Consider the following 16215-nt stretch of genomic DNA (forward strand, 5'->3'; position numbering starts at 1 on the left):
TTTCGTCATCATACGATCAATCACTCACTCGCTCGCTCACATGTCAACACGGGCGCAAAGATATGAGAGGGGGTATCGTCAATTCGCCTTTTGAAGAAAAAAAAGATATTAAAAAAAGAATAGAAGTAAAAAATAGTGATAATAAACGAAGAAGTAGAAGAAGAAAAAGAGCAGAGACAGTGAGAGAGAGAGAAAACAAAAAAAGACAAAATCTGTCGGCACGTACAAGGCATCCAATCATCGTCTCCTCCATAGACTAGGAAAGAATAAACATGATACGGGTTTGGAAAAAGGGATGGCCAAGGAAAAAGAAGGGGAGAAGAGTAGGAAAGGAAACATGGAGAGGAGAGAAGAAACGCGTATACTCTCTTCAAGACACCGTTAAACATCATGACTGGGAAGGGCCAACTTCACTTGGGAGCAGCACACGCCCTCCATCACGTCTGGCTCACATCAGTGATGGAACTCAACAGCCTGGTCGCCACGTTAGCAATCAGGGTGCATTCATCACCCAAAGGCAAAGACGGATAAGAGGAGGGAGGCAAATGGAGAGTGGATGGAGAGAAAGAGCAGAGACGGGAAAAGATTGGGGTAAGGTGGGGGGGGGGGGGGGGGGGGGGACTCACTGAAGGTTGCGATCTCTCATGTCACGGTCCATGCCATCCATTTGCCTTGCCGTGATTTTGGCTTTAGTTATCTATACACATATACACACCAACATTAGCGACTTGATCTCCAAAGACAACAGTCCGCTGGGTGACATCAAGCAAGGGGCTTTCGCACCAGGGCCAATGCTGTCGATTCATCATCTTCTTCTGTCTCACCTTCCGGCGCATCGGTGCCATTCTCCTCGCCGCTTGCGAACCGGCTATCCGCCAGGCCCTTGGGCTTGGCCACGGCAGCGTTGGCCTGCTCGAACGTCAGTCTCAGCCTCCTCATTCATCTCCATCGTCGACCGAGGAAAGGTGGGGAGACGAGGGCGGAGAGACATACCTTGGCCTCGACAATCTCGGCATCCTTGACCTTGAGCTGAGCCTCGAGCTCCTCCAGCCTCTTCTCCGAGTCGCCAATCTTGCGCGTCGCCTCTCCCAGCTGGGACTCCAGGGCCTTGGCCTTCTTGCCGGCCTCCTCCACCAGCGCCGTCATGCTGTCGTTGAGGTCCTGGTAATCGGCCTCGGCCTCGGCCTTGTAGGCTTTCAGCTCCTTCCTGGCAATCTCCAAGTCCTCCCGAACGCCCAAGTACTTCTCCTGCACCGCCTCGAGCTCCGTCTTGGACTTCTTGAGGTCCGCTCGGAGACCGTCGGCCTCGCTCGTATCCGGCTTGGTGTTCTTGACCGCATCCAGCTCCGCGAGGGCCGTCATACGGTCCATCTTCTCCTGAGCAAGCTGCTGACTTAGGCTCTGAATCTCCTCCTGGCATCCGTCGAGAGCCTCCTGCACCGTCGAGAGCTGCCCGGCCAGGGCATCCCGGGCCGCCGACGACTCCTCCAGCTTCTCCTCCAGAGTGCTGTTGTTGCTGCGGTACTCGTTCAGCGTGTCCTCGATGGCCTTGACGTTGCTCGCCGTGAGCGCCTCCAGCTCCTTCCTGGCTTCGGCGCTCTCCGTCTTGAGCTTGTGCAGCGACTCGGCGTTCATCTTGATCAGGCTCTCGACCTCGGACGCGTGCTTCTCGTCCTGCTCCAGCCTGGCCTTTTCAATCGCCAGTTCGTTGCTGGCCACCGCCTCCTCGAGGGCCGCCTTGGCCTCGTCCAGCTGCTCCTTAAGGCTGGCCACCTCGGCGGCATGGGCGCTGTCGCCGGCCTCCTTGGCGGCGGCAAACTCCCCCTTCAGCTTGTTCAGCTCCTCGGCGTGGGTGGCGGAACTGGCCTCCTTCTCGACAATGAGCTTGTTCAGATCATCGAGGTGTGCGCTGTCCCCAGCCTCCTTCTCGGCGGCGAGCTCAGCACGAAGCTTGCTCAGCTCCTCGGCATGCGAGCTGTCGCTGGACTCCCTGACAGAGGCCAGCTCGGCCTGGTGGGCAGCAACGAGCTTTTCTTTTTCGTCAGCAGTCTCTCCCTTGAGCTGCTCTATAGCCTCGGCATGGGCAGCCTTCAGGGCCTCGAGCTCGCTGGCAAGCTCCGACGCACCATCGGCCTTCAACTGCTCCAGCTGCTCCGCGTGAGAGGCCTTGAGAGCCTCGAGCTCCTCGGTGTGTCCAGACAATTTCTCGCCCTTGAGCTTCTCTATCTGCTCGGCGTGAGATGCCTTGAGAGCTTCGAGCTCCTCGGTGTGCTCAGACGACTTCTCGCCCTTGAGCTGCTCTATGGCCTCGGCGTGGGTAACCTTCAGGGCCTCGAGCTCATTGGCCAACTCCGACGCACCATCAGCCTTCAGCTGCTCCAGCTGCTCGGCATGAGAGGCTTTGAGAGCTTCGAGCTCCTCGGCGTGTTCAGACAATTTCTCGCCCTTGAGCTTCTCTATCTGCTCGGCGTGGCTAGTCTTGAGCGCGTCCAGCTCGGCAATGTGAGCGTCCCTGTCGGTCGTGGCACCGGCCTTGGCTGACTCGAGCTCCTCGGCGTGGCTGGCACGCAGGGCTTCCAGGTCCTTTTGGTGCTCGGCTTCCTTGGCCTCAAGAGCGCTGAGGGCGCTCGCGTGCTCCTCCTTGGCGGCGGCCAGAGCCTTGGCGTGGCTGTCGGCGGCCTCGGTGGTTGACGTCTGGAGCTCGCCGTGCGTGCGCTCGAGTTCCTCAAACTTGCGCTTGAAGAAGGCATCGCCACGCAGGCTCTCAATCTCGGTTTCGTAGTCTGAGGCTATGGACCTCATACGCTCATCGTGGATCTCCTTGAGCTTCACCATCTCCTGGTCCTTGGCAGCCAGAGCGACCTCGGCCTCCTTAGCTTTGGCCTCGAGCTCGGAAACCTGCTCCTGGACCGTAGCGAGCTCCGTCTTGGCAGCCGCCAGCTCCTTCTCCTTCTCGCTCAGACTCTCGTGCAGCTTGCTGACCTCGCCGCTGCCGGAGGCCATGTCGGACTTGGCCGCCTCAGCGCTGGCCTCCGCTGTCTCCACCTTGGACTTGAGATCGGCAATCTCAGCCTCGAGACCCTCGACCTTGGCAGCGTGGGCCTCTTGCTCAGCCTTGATGTTCTCGGCGGCAGCAGCCTCGGCGGCAGCCTGAGACTCGGTAAGCTCGTCAATCTTCTTCTGCAGGTCGGCAAGAGCAGCCTCGTGGCTTGCCTTGAGTTCCGCGATTGCATCCTCATGCGACGAGTCAGACTTGCCCTGCTCGAGCTCCTCCTTGTGCTTAGTTTCGAGAGCCTCGACGGCCAATTTCTGCTCCGTCTCCAGCGAGGCTCGCAGCTCCTCAATCTTGGAGGCGTGTTCCTCGGAAGCCTTCTGCAGAGCAGACTCGCTGGCATGGAGCTTCTCGCCGTGCTCCGCCTGGGCGTCGTCGAGGGCCTTCTTGACCGCCTCGAGTTCGCTCTCGACGGCTTGCTTGGCCTCTTGGGCCTGGGCCAGCTCGGCCTTTTGCTTCTCAAGCTCAGCCTCGGCAGCCTCAAGCTTGGAATTGACCTCGGACACCTGAGCCTCGAGAGCAGACACAGCCGCCTCGTGCTGCGACTTGAGCTGGGCAAGGGCCTCGTCATCGCCCTTGCTGGGAGCAGCATCAGCGTCGCTAGCCTCGGGAGCCTTGCTCTGCTGCTCGTTCAGCTCGGCAATCTTGTCTTCGGAGGCCTTGACTTGGGCCTTGAGCGACTCAATCTCGGCTTCCCCCTCGACGAGCTTAGCCCTGAGCTCCTCAAGCTCCTTGGAAGCGTCGGCCGAAGCGGGCGGGCGGGCGGGCGGGCGGGTTGTAGCGGTACCGGCAGTGGAGATACGTTTCTTATGATCCGAGACCGGCGTGGGTCCAGGTGTGCGGGTCGAGGTAGTTCTCGACAAGCCGGTCGTGCCAGCAGTACCAGTCGTGGTCCTGGCAGTCGTGGTCCTAGAGGTCGTGGAGCTAGCCGGGACAGCGGGCTTGCGAGCAGCCGTAGATGAAGCAGTGGTGCTCGCGGCAGTCTTTTTCTCAGCAGGCTTGGTAGTGCCCGACAAGAGAGTGCTCGTGCGGCGGGCGGTGGATCCCGGCTTCTTCTCATCCTCACTGGCGCTAACGCTCAGGCGGCTTCGGTGGCTGGCAGCTGATGTCGAGCCAGCGGTTGGGCGACGAGTGGCCGCCGTAGGTGCTGTAGGAGGGCGGGTAGGCGGCTTGCTCATACTACCAGCGGCGCGGGAGGAAGCCGTAGTGCCAGTGGCCGTCCGCGAGGTGGTGGCTGTAGTGCCAGCCGGACGGCGAACAGTCGTGGTTGCGGTACCAGGACGCTTGGTCGCCGTCGTCGTGGTAGACCTGGGGGTCCCATTGGCCTTCGACGGCGTAGCGGGTGCAGATGGGGTCTCGGCCTTCGGCGTAGCGGGCGCAGACGGGGTCTCGGGCGTAGTAGGCTCGGCGGGAGCGGCAAACTCGGTAGGCTCAGCAGAGTCCTCCTGGGGCGCGTCGGAGCTCTCAGCGGCAACAGTCGACTCGTCCCCAGTCACCGGCGAAGAGTGAGCGGAAACGTCCTCCTCAGGCACCTCGGCCGAGGCCTCCACAGGCGTGCTGGGCACCTCTTCGCGCTGGGCAACGTCGACATTCTCGATATCAGACATGTTGGCGGTCGATATAGATGGAGGCGTTTCGATATCTGCAGTTCGATTTGGACGTTAGCCTATATAAGGAGAAGAAAGTTGAGGGCCTAGGCTGAAGTACTCCTAAGCCGGAAGATACTGTCGAAGTAGCAAGGCGACAAGCCGAAACGCGCGTATTCAGCGCGATCCAGGCCCCTCGCACAAGATAACACGTACCTTGTGGTTTTGGTGCTAATGCGAAAGCTTTCCCCTAAGGTACACACCAACAAGCTCAAAAAGAGACAAAGAGGTACGTCACAAAGGAATGCAGGAACAGGAAGTATCTAGACGAGAAAACAAGTCCCCCGCAATGCGCTTTCGAGAGCTATGCTTGAATCAGGGAAAATCGGATTGGCCCCGGAGATGAAGGATCATGGAGGGGTTGGGAAAGGAAAGGACACTGCAATGCAGACAAACGGGAGGGTTAATAGGAGAAAAGGGGATGAGATGCGCTGCCAAGGGGGGAGGGAAGGGTAGAAAAGGCCTAGAGAGCTAGGAGCCTATCCGTAGAACCTAGGGCCGCCTGGACGGGGGACAATACGGCGGGCAGTTCGCGTTGGGCTCCACCAAGGTGGTCGTATGGACTGGACACTGGACAGCAATCACTGACAGGCCGTATTGAATGTAATTATACATGTAAGTACAGATTACCGGGGGGGGGGCTACTACAGGTATTACTACTCCGTATGGAGTGTTACTGCACTAATGTTTACAGGGGTTCAAGTGAGGGTCTTGGGTATACCCGTACCTGTGTGTGTGTGTCCTTGCATATAGCTGGCACGTTGCTGGCAGATTGCTGGCAGCCGCTCAATGGCAAGAAGCGCAACAGCTGCACCTGCCAGGCTCAGAAAAAGAAAAAGGCATGGGGTATTATTACAGGGAGGTGCGACGCAGCTGGTGGTAATAACAGTGCAGGAGCATGCGCGGGAAGGAGCAACCTCCTACGAGACATTCTACCATGTTCCATCAAGTCCATCTCAGGTCAGAAACAGGGCAATACGAGTACCATGGACTGGCTTGTCTCTCTAGCTGACCTTGTCCTCGCCTGGCCACCCCCGACTTGGCAATTCAACCAGACGCGCCAGAGTCGCGACGCTGCAACTTCTCGTACTAGCGGTTCCTCCAACGCGTCTTTTTTTTTTCACGTCACATTTCCCACCCTCTTCATCAATCACACCTAGAGAAGCGGTCTGAGGAAGTGGCAGTCTCCCCCCCAATTGCCCACGCTCGATCAACATTGTGTGCCGGCCATGTGCTAACGTAGCTGCGGCTGACGAGCAGAGTGTGCGTCTCAATCCATACCGTTCATTCATTCAAACCCCGGTTTATCCGCGGATTCAGAGACTGCCATCAATATCTGACTGGTAATATTGCCGCTGCTCTGCTGCTCTGAGACAGTCTCCCGTGGTGACGGTGCCGCAGACCTCTTCACTTCATTGACTCAATGTTACTCCGGAGCGTTACTCGTGCATGCATTGCTACGCACCTTGGACTACGCGCTCGTGTACTGCTGGCTCATCGTGCCTGATGCGCACCTTGTCTACTGCTACTGCGCATCACTTTGATACAGAAGCCCAAGATATACATATATTGTGCGCGCCCCCTCTGCAGAATTCACCCACCTAATCAGGGAAATCTGAGGAGAAAATTAGGCAGATGCAGGAGAGCGACGTTTACCTGTGGGAGTACTATAGCATCGCGCGTTGGGCTGATCTGCCGGTACTGTGTACACTGCGCCAAAGTAGCAGCAGTACTCCGTACACTAGAGAAAGATAATAACTCACTAGGATAAAAAGGGGGGTAGCTGCTGATGTGGCACTCCATCGTTGGCGCTGTTTGAAAATCTGACATCGGGCAGCATCATCTTCGTCGTCATGAGTCCCGTTCACATGTACATCCTTGCCCCGTTCATGGATAGGTTCCCCGCACTAGTAGGCCATGCGTGATGCCAATCTTTTGCTCCGTAAATGTCTCTCTTGAAGACATGAAAAGATGAAACAAGCGTCTCTCTCATCGGGGTCCTAAAGTCGTCTCCCAACATATATGTCACGCCCAGAGTCTTGTTGTTCAGGGTCCCGGCTCTACCCACGTTATGGTGCACCTGTGTCCAGCCAACACGCCTCTCCTTTATCATATTCAGGATAAGACCGATGCGTTCCACCTCCATCGGTAACGATAACATCGACCATTTGTATACATGTATAATGCATTCAGGGTCGCCTGGCGGCTGTTGTGGACGTGCACATCGGCCCCACCGTCTCGGCCGGATGCTAAGCCAACGGCCGTACCGTACGAGTACACCGAGGTACAGTATATCATAAGCTCCGCGCCAACAGTCTTGGACTTGCCAGGATCGGGAAATTCGTCATACAGGACTGTCTGACATTGGCTTCTCTGCAAAACGCTATTATAGACAGAAGGAGAAAGTAAACAGGGAAAATGTAAATAAAATAAAAATAAAAACCGCTACAGATGAGCGTTACCCTCAGGTCTCGGCAGTCGAGTTCAATCTCCAGCCAGTGTTCAACGCTGACTAATTTTGCATCATGCCCTCCTGACCCTTAGGCCGAGACATCAGGTCCCCCAAACCCCAACATGCCGGGTTCTCTGTAGAAACCCATGACATATCCGATTCGTCTCAGCCTTTCTCATATCTTGCATCATCCTCACGGTTAGGTACAGAGCGGCATACCGTAACATCCCCATCACCCGCCATGGCGTCACAACCACCCGCCGCAACAGCTACCCCTACCCCGCTGCCCAAGCTCGAGATACTCGACCTCAGCTCCGGCTCGCAACAGCAGAAGCACATCTTCGCCACGCCCTCGAAGCGCATCCACGAGGGGCCCGACGTGTCGAGATTCCTCACATCCCTCGCCTACCGCGACATTGGCATCTTCGTCCTACAGCTCAACCACGCGCTGGTGCCCCGCCACAGCAGCGACCCCTCCTCGTCAGCCGTACCCCGCGTCTTCAGCCTCGCGTCCCACTCCGGCAAGCTCTCGGACACGCCGTCCATCCGTGCCCTGCAGCAGCTCCTCTCCTCTGTGGAGAGTTACATCTCCGAGGCGCCGCCGGACCCCGGACCCCGCAGGTTTGGAAATGCCAGCTTCCGCACGTGGTTTGGGCTCGTGGAGGAGCGCGCCGGGAGACTGCTGAGCGAGGGGCCCCTGAAGGAGGTGCTGAGCGCAGAGGGGGCCAGAGAAGAGGTTGAAAGCTACTTCAAGGGCTCCTGGGGGAGCTCCCAGCGGTTGGACTACGGGACGGGTCATGAGCTCAGCTTCCTGGCCTTCCTGGGCTGTCTCTGGAAGCTGGGGTACTTCAAGGATGGGGCGCAAGATGGGGAGATCGAACGGGAAATTGTCCTTGGCGTCATTGAACGGTGAGCAAGCAGTGCGACTCCAGCACGCAAGAAAAGGCCCTTCAAATGCTGAATGACTGCGTCTAGGTACCTGGCCATCGCGAGAAAGCTCATCCTCACATATACCCTCGAACCGGCAGGCTCGCACGGCGTATGGGGCCTAGACGACCACTCCTTCCTCCCCTACATATTCGGCTCGGCGCAGCTGGCGCGACCCATCGACGCCGCGGGCAGCGAGCCTACCCCCATCGACGGTTCCGTGCGCGGCGCCCCCCGCCCTTCGTCGGTTACCAACCCCACGGCTGTCGACGACTACCGCGGCAGCAACATGTACTTCTCGGCCATCGGCTTCATCAACGACGTCAAGAAGGGCCCCTTCTGGGAGCACTCGCCCATCCTCTTCGACATCTCGGGCATTCGCGACGGCTGGGGCAAGATCAACAAGGGCATGGTCAAGATGTTCAATGCAGAGGTGCTCTCCAAGTTCCCCGTCGTACAGCATTTCCCTTTTGGCTCCCTGTTCTCATGGGACCAGGACCCAGATGCCCCCGAACCGATGCAGAGCATGCACATGGTCAACCAGCCTATAGCTTCCGGCGCCACCGCCGCTGCTACTCATGCCGACTCCGGCTCTGCCCCTCCCCCTCCGACGGGCACGGGAGCACCCTGGGCCCAGGCCACGAGGATGCCGAATGCGGCTTCTGGTTCAGGTCCGGGTATTCCATACTCTAGAGTCCCGCCCGGTCCGATCTCGGGATCCCTCGCGTCGAGACAGCCTTCTGCTGCTACGAATAGATCATCGGGGGCAGGGTCAACCAATGCACAGATGTCGGTGACGAAAGCACCCTGGGCCAAATGATGGAACATACGAATCATTACCAAAGTAGAAGAATAAAACAAATGCATTACAACACCTTCTATCAGAAGGACCTTCCGAGTAACAAAAAAAAAAGAAGTATTATTAGAGGGTATATATGACTATATGCTATATGTCTTGGATGGAATATGAGGGGGGAAAAAGACACATGGTCGGGTATCGCCAAAACAATCGGACATGAGTCCACGCAAAAGGAAACACAAGGAAAACGAAAGAGCGAACAGGTCAACCGGTTCTTCGACACCGAGTTGGGGAGCAAAAAAAAAACTCCCTCCCCCCGTAGGGATCATGGCACGGTCATCCAGAGCATTGTATGGGGTCGGTACCCGTACTTCATCTTACTCCTTCTTCTCCTCGGCAGCGGGGGCAGAGGCAGCCGCAGCAGCAGCAGGTGCGGGCTCTGGAAAGAGGAGATGAAGTCAGCACATAGAGCTTCGGGTGCTTGCCACGCCTGGGTTCTAGCGGACGGGGGAGGGCATCACGTACCGGCAGCAGGAGCCTCGACGGGCTTAACCTCTTCGGCCTTGGGCTCCTCAGCAGGCTTAGCCTCCTCGACAGGCTTAGGAGCTTCCCCAGCAGCGGGCTTGGGGGCCTCCTCGGTCTTGGGGGCTTCCTCTGCAGGCTTGGGGGCCTCTTCGGTCTTGGGAGCCTCCTCGGTCTTGGGAGCCTCGTCGGCCTTGGGAGCCTCGTCGGCCTTGGGAGCCTCGTCTGTCTTGGGAGCCTCCTCGGCGGGCTTGGCGGACTCCTCGGTCTTGGCGGGCTCCTCGGCGGGCTTGGCGGGCTCGGCCGTCTTCTTGCCGGACTTCCTCTTGAGGAGGAAGGCCTTGACCTTGCTCTTCAGGTTGTCAATGGCACCGAGAGCTGTTTGGTTGTTGTGAGCATCAGCTGTTCTCTGGAAAGGTCGTTGGGTAGTGGTTGATTTCAACTTACGGACTCCAGGCATGATGGGCTAGAAATTCGAGGGGTAAAGGGGGGGTAGTATCTGGGTATAGTGTGTTAAATTCTGCTCTCTCAGAGCGTGGGAGGGTGATGTTTGCTGACTTACAAAGCAAGTATGTGTGTGTTAGGTTGGTTGCAGGGTGGGAGACGTAGATGGGGAAAAGAGAAGAAGTTGGTTAAAGATAGAAAGAGTGATGAATGTTATAAAAGGGAAGGGGGAGAAGGAAAGAAGAGCAGGAGGAAATTAGAAAGCCGTCGGTTGGACGAAAACGAGTACGAGAGCGAATATTGTAGCATCCGGGTTTAATATTATCAATACGGAGCACCCCGTAACACTCCTCTTCCTCTTAATCTTCTTCATTAAAAGCAAACGTGGGCGGTTATGTTAGGCGGGGGGGCGTATCAAAGGGGGGGGAGAGGAGAGGGGAAGAGGCAGCCCGTGCGTGTATTACCCAACAACAGCAATAACGACCTTCTATTTCTCCCTACCTGTACTGAATCAATACAACGTACGAGTAATACCAAAGGGATAATACTACATATTGTACGAGCAATCCAACAACTGCAACGGCAAGAACGACCCTTGTAGATAGATACCTGTGCAAGTGTCCAATCTTGCCGCCAATAATTTCCGTCCATCTTTCTCGGACCCGTATTTAACTATATATGTCATACTAGGAGTATTACTCACGCTTCGTGACTTTTTTAAATCTTGCCGGAGCCAGCTCATTAAGATTAATTACCGCTGCCTCATTGACCCACCGCTTCTGACTCCCCTTCCCTCCCGTAATATTATCATATGCATGCCATAATGAAACTAGCCATTTATCAACAATAGGCTGGGGCCCTTTTTCCCATACAGAGTAATACGCCACCGTATTACAGACCCGTGAGAAAGCGGTTAGACCACGCTTTGATGACATTGACAGCAGAGGGAAAAGGGGGGAAGGGGGGAAGGGGGGGAGGAGGAGAGGGGGAGCGTAGCTGCCTCATGTGACGCATGTCACCATGCAACAGAGTAATACGGCGGCGCATACGCCATAATGGGAGATAAGCAGATGTTTTCTTTTTCCTTTCTTCTTCTTCGTCTTTCAGCCTGCCGGGCTTCGGTCCACATGACTGTCTGCGTATCGTCATCATCGACGGGGACAGGAGCAGCATGATGTGCTATACCCGTAGAGTCGTCGTGAGCTGTAGTAGTATCAGTCGTGGGCAGATGGCATCCGCGGGATGGAGGGTCATTATACATGTACGAGTAGTCCGTCTCGCCCACGTTTGGGTTATCTGCTGGCAACGAACAGGCGAGAATGATGGCCCGGCGGCGTAACTAGCACGAGACACTAGCAGGGGATGATTGATGGTTGGCCTATTTCTGCGTCTGGTAACGCCAGCGATCGCCGATAATATCGGACAGGACAGCTGTACTTGTATCATTCGCCGCTCTCAAACAACTACTTAGCGCGGCAGGGCAGTACGGGTACCGGCGGGTAGACGGTGCTGATTGGTGTCATGGAATACTACCCATATAATGCAGTCACCGAGTCAAATGTACGTTCTCCACAGCCCAAATGGTCTAGGGGTATGATTCTTGCTTTGGGTTGATCTCAACTGCAAGAGGTCCTGCGTTCGAATCGCAGTTTGGGCCTGATTTTTTTTTGTCACCTTCTCTGATATTTTTATCTACACCACCCCTCCCCCAAACTGCACCTACAGGTATCATCAACTGGGTTGCTGCTTCATCCTTCTTTCCTGTCTCTCTCTTCTTCTTCTCCATACTTCTGGCAGTGAAATCCGTTTGATTGATTGAAACGGCTATGCGAGCAGAATATGAGTAGAACATGTCCATGATATCTATCGTATTATACATCTCCAACCTGTAGCGTGGTTTACCTCTAGTAGTAGTAATTTATATACGGATTATGGGGGTCATCATCTTGTTCACCGTCTGAGTCTATCCTCAAGCCAATTCAGAGCAGTCTCCTGCCCCTCGGCCCCCATCTCAAGCCCATCAGCCTCATCCAGTTCCACGACGCGCACCCTACGCTCAGGCTCTGCGTCCCACCCGCCATCCATGTCACAGTCCCACTTCTTACGCTCTTTGATCTCGACCTTTTCGACGCTGCGACGCATAAACCCGGCCAGCTCGTCGGCCTGCGTGGCGAAGGTGTTGCCGCGTCTCTTGGCCGAAGCAGGGGTACGCTTCCTCCCACCCTTCTTCGCGGCGGCGGTGACGGCGGCGACGACGTGCCTGTCGTGCAGGAGAAGGGTCTCGGGGATCTTGAGCGTCGACGTCCTGGGCGGGAAGATGAGGTGGGACTTGCGCGGGGGCTTGAGGGCCTCGGCGGCTCGGTTCTCCCCGTCATCGTTTACACCCCGGCCCGTCATGCGGGACACCATGTCGGCTAGGGGCGACGACACCGACGACGGATCGTCGTCAAAGTCGCGCGGCACATGGAGGCCGGGGGAGTGGAAGAAGAGGCTGGGGCTGGCGAAAGGGTCGAACAGGCATTCCGGGCCGGGGAACAGGCCGCCCATCAACTGCCTCAGCTCCCGCAACCGCAGTCCCTCGGCCAGCGGGGGTGGCGGTGGAGCCAAGAGAGGGTTCGCCGTCGCCTTGCGCCTGTGCAGCGGGTGCCCGGGGAGGAACGCCGTCCAGTTGTACACGCCGTTGTGGGCCACGAGACCCCTTATGCCGAACCTGGCGTGGGCGTGACACTCGGTCAGGGCTAGCGACGCGGCCAGGCTGGCGCCCAGGAACGACCCGCAGACGTAGGCGTTGCGGCGACCCACGCCCGGCGGCGCGAGCCGCTCCTTCAGCCACGCGTAGGCGAATGCCGTATCGTGCACGGGCGCGGGCCATTGCGCCGGCAGGGGCGTGCCGTCTATGGGGGCCAGGCCATGCCGCACCCTCTCCCACCGGTAGTTGATGCATGCGACAGGAAGGTGTCGGAGCGGCTCGGGGAGGAAAGTGGGCGTCGTGCTGTCGCTGCTGTGCCACGGGAACGGGGGGAGGTAGATGACAACGGCGGCGTTAGGGCCGTGGTTGTCGAGGTTGAAGAGGCTGTGTGCAGAAAGAGTTGTCAGCCATGGTGCACATGAGATGGAGAGAAGAGAAGGCCGACTCACTCTATCGTGACGTCCCCCGAGGAGCCACAGGGCACGTCGACGCGTTCATGGCCGGCGGAACGCGTCGTGAGAGACTGTCGCGACGAGTGCCCGGACCTCGGGACGTGGCGACGCAGTGTGCGGGGCCATGTCGGCATGTTTCACATAGCAGGCAAGTGCTTGGAGGGCGTGTAGTGGTGATGCTGGGGGATATGCATCGTGGATGCGCCAAAGCCTTGATGTCGTGTGTGGGGGGAGGGGATGGAAGTACCCTGCACTCGTAGCAATTGGAGTCACCGTTTCATCTCAACCCATCTCACCAACTCTCGACCATCTATATTCAATAGAAGACGGATACATTATCTCCTCCGACACGCTTTTTGTCAGTGGACGTTGGAATTATAGGAAAGACTTTTCCATATCACCACAGCTACCGATGCCCCCTCAGCTTTGACCTTTGGTCTTGGCAACGTGAGGGTGAAGAGACGATCAAATCAGGGGGCTAGAGTGACAGACTTGCAGCTTAAGCAATGACGGTCATTCAGGATTTTCCTATGCGGTTTATATTGTGGTTTATATCATGTTCCAGTTATGTCGGGAGAAGAGTATTACTATGAGCAACCTGATGATCGTCCCAAACTTGTATGCTTTAACCACAATTGTCCAAGTTTCCCACTTTGACTACGTCATAAAGCGTCAAAACAAAACCGCAAATGTCTACCTTTAATTCCACCTGCGAGAATGACAACGACATCTTGATCAACGCGCATGTAATATCCGACAGGATATAAGTCCCGTACGCGGTAGTCGGCCGCTGTCGACTGGTAGCTATTCGATCAGAAGCGAGACCGGGGCCTGGCTAAGTCTCTTTCCATCAGGACCATACGCACACGCCCAACACTTCCGACTGTGAGCCCACCTTTCTTTCTCCCCGGAGGGTAAAACAAGACGGAACAAGATAATAGAAGGATGGAGAATGGAGGGCCCGTGGAAAACGTCGAGCAAGTCGCTCAGCATGTCGACAAGGGCCACCCTACCACGCACTACTCATCGCAAAAGGACAATGTGCACCTCGAACCCAGGTAACATATGCGTTCCCCTCACACGCACACAGGTAGGACAGACGTACTGACCTGCTCTCTAGCCGATGGTGGTTCGCCTCATCAGCCTTCCCGATGATAGCCGGAACTCTGGGACCTGTAGCGTCAGCCTTCAGCATCTGCGCGCTCGCGCAACCGTGGCGGCAGTGCCGCATGAGGGCCGAGGCGGCGGAGCTGGTCGGCTTCATCAACGACCCGGCATGGCTCATCGCCGTCAACGCTATACAGCTGGTCGTGGCACTCGGGGCCAACCTCTCGCTGCTGCTCAACATGGCGAGGGTTGTGCGGTTCAGCGTGGCGCAGCCCGTGACGATAGCGGGGTGGTACGTCTCGGCCGTGCTGCTGCTGTCGCTCAACGCCACGGCCACGGGCCCGCTGCACGAGGGCTTCAGCGCGGCATGCGGCGACGACGGGGAGCCCATATGGTCGCAGGCATTCTTCTACGGCATCTGGGCGGCCGTTCTGTACTTCGTCATGGCGTCGCTGATGGCCATCACGTTCTGGGGCGCCGTGACCGGCCACTACGATCGGGAGTTCAGACTCAACACCAGCCAGCGTACCCTGATGCTGCAGACCATCCTGTTACTCGTCTACCTCCTCGTCGGTGCCCTGGTCTTCTCTAACATCGAGCCGTGGAGCTACCTCGACGCCGTGTACTGGGCCGACGTTACCCTCTTCACCGTCGGGTTCGGCGACTTCGCCGCCTCCACCACACTGGGCAGGACCTTGCTGTTCCCCTACGCCCTCGTGGGAGTCATGAGCCTGGGTCTGGTCATCGCCTCCATCCGCAGCATGATTCTGCAGCGCGGCCGTCGTAGGCTAGACGCCCGCGCACAGGAGAAGGAGCGCCGCGAGGTTCTTCGCGCCATGGCTTCCAGGGGCCAGGATTCGGTCCTGCACCCCATCCATGATGACGACGGCGGCGGCGGCGACGACGACGAGGGGTCCAGGCCCCGGTCCCGCGCAAGCAACCGCGGCCGCCGGCACGCTACCGAATACGACCGCCGCCGCGCCGAGTTCGAGCTCATGCGGAGCATCCAGGCCAAGGCCATCACGCGCCGCCGCTGGCTGGCCCTGGTCATCTCCACGGGCTCCTGGCTGGTCCTGTGGCTCGTGGGCGCTGCCGTATTCCTCGAGCTCGAGAGGCCCTACCAGCACTGGAACTACTTCGACGCCTTCTACTTCGGCTTCGTCACCCTGACCACCATCGGCTACGGCGACCGCACCCCCATCTCCAACGCCGGCAAGTCCTTCTTCGTCTTCTGGTCGCTCCTGGCCCTGCCCACCATGACGGTTCTCATCTCCAGCGCCGAGGACACCGTCGTCAAGTTCATCCGCGACGCCACCCTGCAGCTGGGAAATCTTACCATCCTCCCCGGTGACGCCCGCTTCCAGGACAACCTCATGCACGTCATCAGCAGGATCTCCTGCGGCGCCCTGTTCCGCGACAACTACGTCCTGTCGTCCGCCCCGCATCCGGCCGACTTCCCCCTCGACCCAGACGCCGCCAGCGTACCCCCCGATCAGGAGCACGACAACGACAGTACACGGCAACACCGACGCCGACGCGAACACCGCCGTGACCTTGTTGACGTCGAACGCGGTCGCGGCCGCCCCTCCTCCACACTCACATCCGAGGTCCGCCGCTCCATACCCCACTTCCGCGACCCGCTAGCCGACCTCCCCGGCGGCACAGACTTCCACTTCCTCCTCATCTCTGAGATCCAGATCCTGGCCCAGCACATGCGCGAACCCGTCCCCCGGCGCTATTCGTTCGAGGAATGGGCGTGGTATCTCCGCCTGCTTGGCCAGGATGAGCGGAATCCCCGTCATCACAAGAAACCTGCCGTCGCCCGTCGTCGTCTCCACAAGGTGAACAAGGGCGCTGTCGTGGAGAAGGATAAGGATGGATCTCCTGACGACGACGGGTCCAGATGGTCGTGGGTGGGCGACAGGAGCCCGCTGATGGGATCGCAGGAGGAGAGCGAGTGGATCTCGGAACGCCTGACGGACCGTCTGCGGGAGTCACTGTCTGCCCAGAGACGACGACAGTGGAAGAAGTATACCCATGAGGATGACGGCTAATGTATGGCATGTGATTTTTTAATATATTTTTTTAATATATATATATATATATATATTTGATTCGTACTGGT

General features: G+C 57.7%; 5 protein-coding genes across 5 annotated transcripts; 2 read left to right on the plus strand and 3 right to left on the minus strand.

Annotated features, from left to right (window-relative positions):
• Window positions 1-762: 762 nt before the first annotated feature.
• Window positions 763-4659, minus strand: GMORB2_7682 (Chromosome segregation ATPase; the record flags this gene model as incomplete). Its single annotated transcript, XM_035469647.1, has 2 exons — window positions 763-909; window positions 994-4659. The coding sequence occupies 2 exons, from the start codon at window positions 4657-4659 to the stop codon at window positions 763-765; spliced, it is 3813 nt and encodes a 1270-aa protein (XP_035320741.1).
• A 2732-nt stretch (window positions 4660-7391) lies between these two features.
• Window positions 7392-8897, plus strand: GMORB2_7683 (uncharacterized protein; the record flags this gene model as incomplete). Its single annotated transcript, XM_035469648.1, has 2 exons — window positions 7392-8059; window positions 8126-8897. The coding sequence occupies 2 exons, from the start codon at window positions 7392-7394 to the stop codon at window positions 8895-8897; spliced, it is 1440 nt and encodes a 479-aa protein (XP_035320742.1).
• Window positions 8898-9253: 356 nt separating this feature from the next.
• GMORB2_7684 (uncharacterized protein) lies at window positions 9254-9858 on the minus strand (the record flags this gene model as incomplete). Its single annotated transcript, XM_035469649.1, has 3 exons — window positions 9254-9315; window positions 9402-9776; window positions 9846-9858. 3 exons carry the CDS (start codon window positions 9856-9858, stop codon window positions 9254-9256), a joined length of 450 nt encoding a protein of 149 aa, XP_035320743.1.
• Window positions 9859-11792: 1934 nt separating this feature from the next.
• GMORB2_7685 (uncharacterized protein) lies at window positions 11793-13117 on the minus strand (the record flags this gene model as incomplete). The annotated part of the gene is made up of 2 exons (XM_035469650.1): window positions 11793-12915; window positions 12981-13117. The coding sequence occupies 2 exons, from the start codon at window positions 13115-13117 to the stop codon at window positions 11793-11795; spliced, it is 1260 nt and encodes a 419-aa protein (XP_035320744.1).
• Window positions 13118-13928: 811 nt separating this feature from the next.
• Window positions 13929-16144, plus strand: GMORB2_7686 (potassium channel subfamily K, other eukaryote; the record flags this gene model as incomplete). The annotated part of the gene is made up of 2 exons (XM_035469651.1): window positions 13929-14041; window positions 14104-16144. The coding sequence occupies 2 exons, from the start codon at window positions 13929-13931 to the stop codon at window positions 16142-16144; spliced, it is 2154 nt and encodes a 717-aa protein (XP_035320745.1).
• Between the last annotated feature and the right edge of the window lie 71 nt (window positions 16145-16215).

The sequence above is a fragment of the Geosmithia morbida genome, assembly GCF_012550715.1.
Source record: "Geosmithia morbida isolate 1262 chromosome Unknown scaffold_9, whole genome shotgun sequence".
Lineage (NCBI taxonomy): Eukaryota > Fungi > Ascomycota > Sordariomycetes > Hypocreales > Bionectriaceae > Geosmithia > Geosmithia morbida.